The following is a 1,740-nucleotide window of genomic DNA, read 5'->3' as shown; positions in this document are numbered from 1 at the left end:
TGCCCGCCAGCCACTCGGGGACGGGCAGTTACAGCTGTGCACATTGAGCCGGTCAGGTCTCGAGTCTGGTGTCTGAGGAGCGTTTCCATCCACCTTCGTTCCATGAGGGACAGTGGCGTTTGGCGACTGCGGTCAGCATTCTATCCTTTGATCACGGCAATCGGTCTCAGTTTAATGGCCTTCTTGCTGATTCCAGCATTGTGGCAGGTGTTCACCACATCCGTCACGTTCTTATAGGACTCGGGAGCCTCTTCCATAACCAGTTTGGGTGAGGCAACGCGGATTGCGATTCCCATATCTGCCAGTTTGTCCAAGACATCCTGAAAATCTAAATTACGACGAGATTTTGCTCGGGACAGTGCACGGCCCGCTCCATGACAAGTTGTTCCAAAGGTCTCAGTCATGCCCTGTTCAGTGCCAGTAAGAACGTAACTACAGGTACCCATAGTGCCGCCAATGAGCACGGGTTGTCCAGTGAGTTGGTAATCAACAGCAATGAGGGGATGGTGAGGACCTTGGCAAAGGCCTGACGGGTTAAGAAGGTCATGGAGGAGCGGTTGACCCAGGCATAGTTCCCAGCAGCTGCCATCCCCTTCAGGTAGTCCTGACCCTCTGGGGAAGCGATCCGAGCACAAGCCAACTGCCGGTCGTTGACTATAATCTTGTCTCTCTTCATGGCTTTTTCCATAGCTACCAGTGCATCTGTGGCTACTTGGTGGCCCAAGCCTCTGCTTCCACTGTGGATCATCACACACACCTGTCCCTTATGGTCGATGCCCATTTTCTTAGCTGCGTACTCATTGAAAATCTCATCCACAACCTGGATTTCTGCATAGTGGTTGCCTGCTCCCAGGGTCCCCAACTGAGGAAGGCCTCTTTTCTTAGCCCTTGCGGAGACCTTGTTGGGGTCAGCCTGCAACATCCTTCCGTACTCCTCACAGTGCTCCTTGTCCTCAGCCCAGGCATAGCCTTCCCTCAGGGACCAGTCCACACCCATCTCCAAGGCCTCCTCCAAGTCTTTGGCACTCATGGGGATGACACCTTTTGATCCCACCCCAACAGGAATGTGGTCAAACATAGCTTGGGCAAGCTGCTCCTTCACAGGCTGGACATCGCTTTCGTCTAAATTGGTTCTTAGCAAGCGCACACCGCAGTTGATGTCAAATCCAACACCACCTGGGGATACCACTGCTTCGGGGTCACTCATATCAAAGGCTGCCATATTCCCAATAGCAAACCCATAACCTGAATGGACATCAGGAAGCCCAATAGATCGATGAACAATCCCAGGCAGGGCTGCCACATTGCCAATTTGTTTCATGGCTGGCAGGAAGCCACCGACACCACCACCCCGACAAGCATTCCTTAATTCCTCAAACATTAATTTTTCCAGAGCATCATTCACGTAGAAAACTCCTTCAACCTGCATGTTGGGCACAAAGCCCTTCTTGATTCTCCAGCAGTTTTTATTGATCTTTTCCAAGAACTGCAGCTCATCATTATAACTACGACTCATGGCGGCGACAACGGTAGCAAAAACTCCCCGCTCCGCTTTGAAGAGACGCTGCCGCGCTTACATCATTAGTTTTTGATGTGGTGATCCACGATCCATTGTTTTCGTATAACACCCGGTGCTCCATGCAGTACGTGCCCTCCTTAATACCCATCACCAGGCTAACCAATGCCCCCCCTCTCTAAAACCCTGTTTATTTCTCAGAGTCCATAGTCTCTCACGGTTCA

General features: G+C 51.6%; 1 protein-coding gene across 1 annotated transcript; it reads right to left on the bottom strand.

The window, feature by feature from the left end:
• Positions 1–43: 43 nt before the first annotated feature.
• Positions 44–1,568, bottom strand: LOC145719015 (RNA-splicing ligase RTCB-like). Its single transcript, XM_081810526.1, is given in 2 exon segments — positions 44–514; positions 517–1,568. Coding segments are annotated over 2 exon segments (1,374 nt in total). The 5' UTR covers positions 1,517–1,568; the 3' UTR covers positions 44–140.
• Positions 1,569–1,740: the final 172 nt, after the last annotated feature.

This window comes from Leptonychotes weddellii, unplaced genomic scaffold (genome assembly GCF_054177405.1).
Source record: "Leptonychotes weddellii isolate Sample4059 unplaced genomic scaffold, ASM5417740v2 HiC_scaffold_28145, whole genome shotgun sequence".
Taxonomy (NCBI): Eukaryota; Metazoa; Chordata; class Mammalia; order Carnivora; family Phocidae; genus Leptonychotes; species Leptonychotes weddellii.
This window is presented reverse-complemented; position numbering and strand designations above follow the sequence as displayed.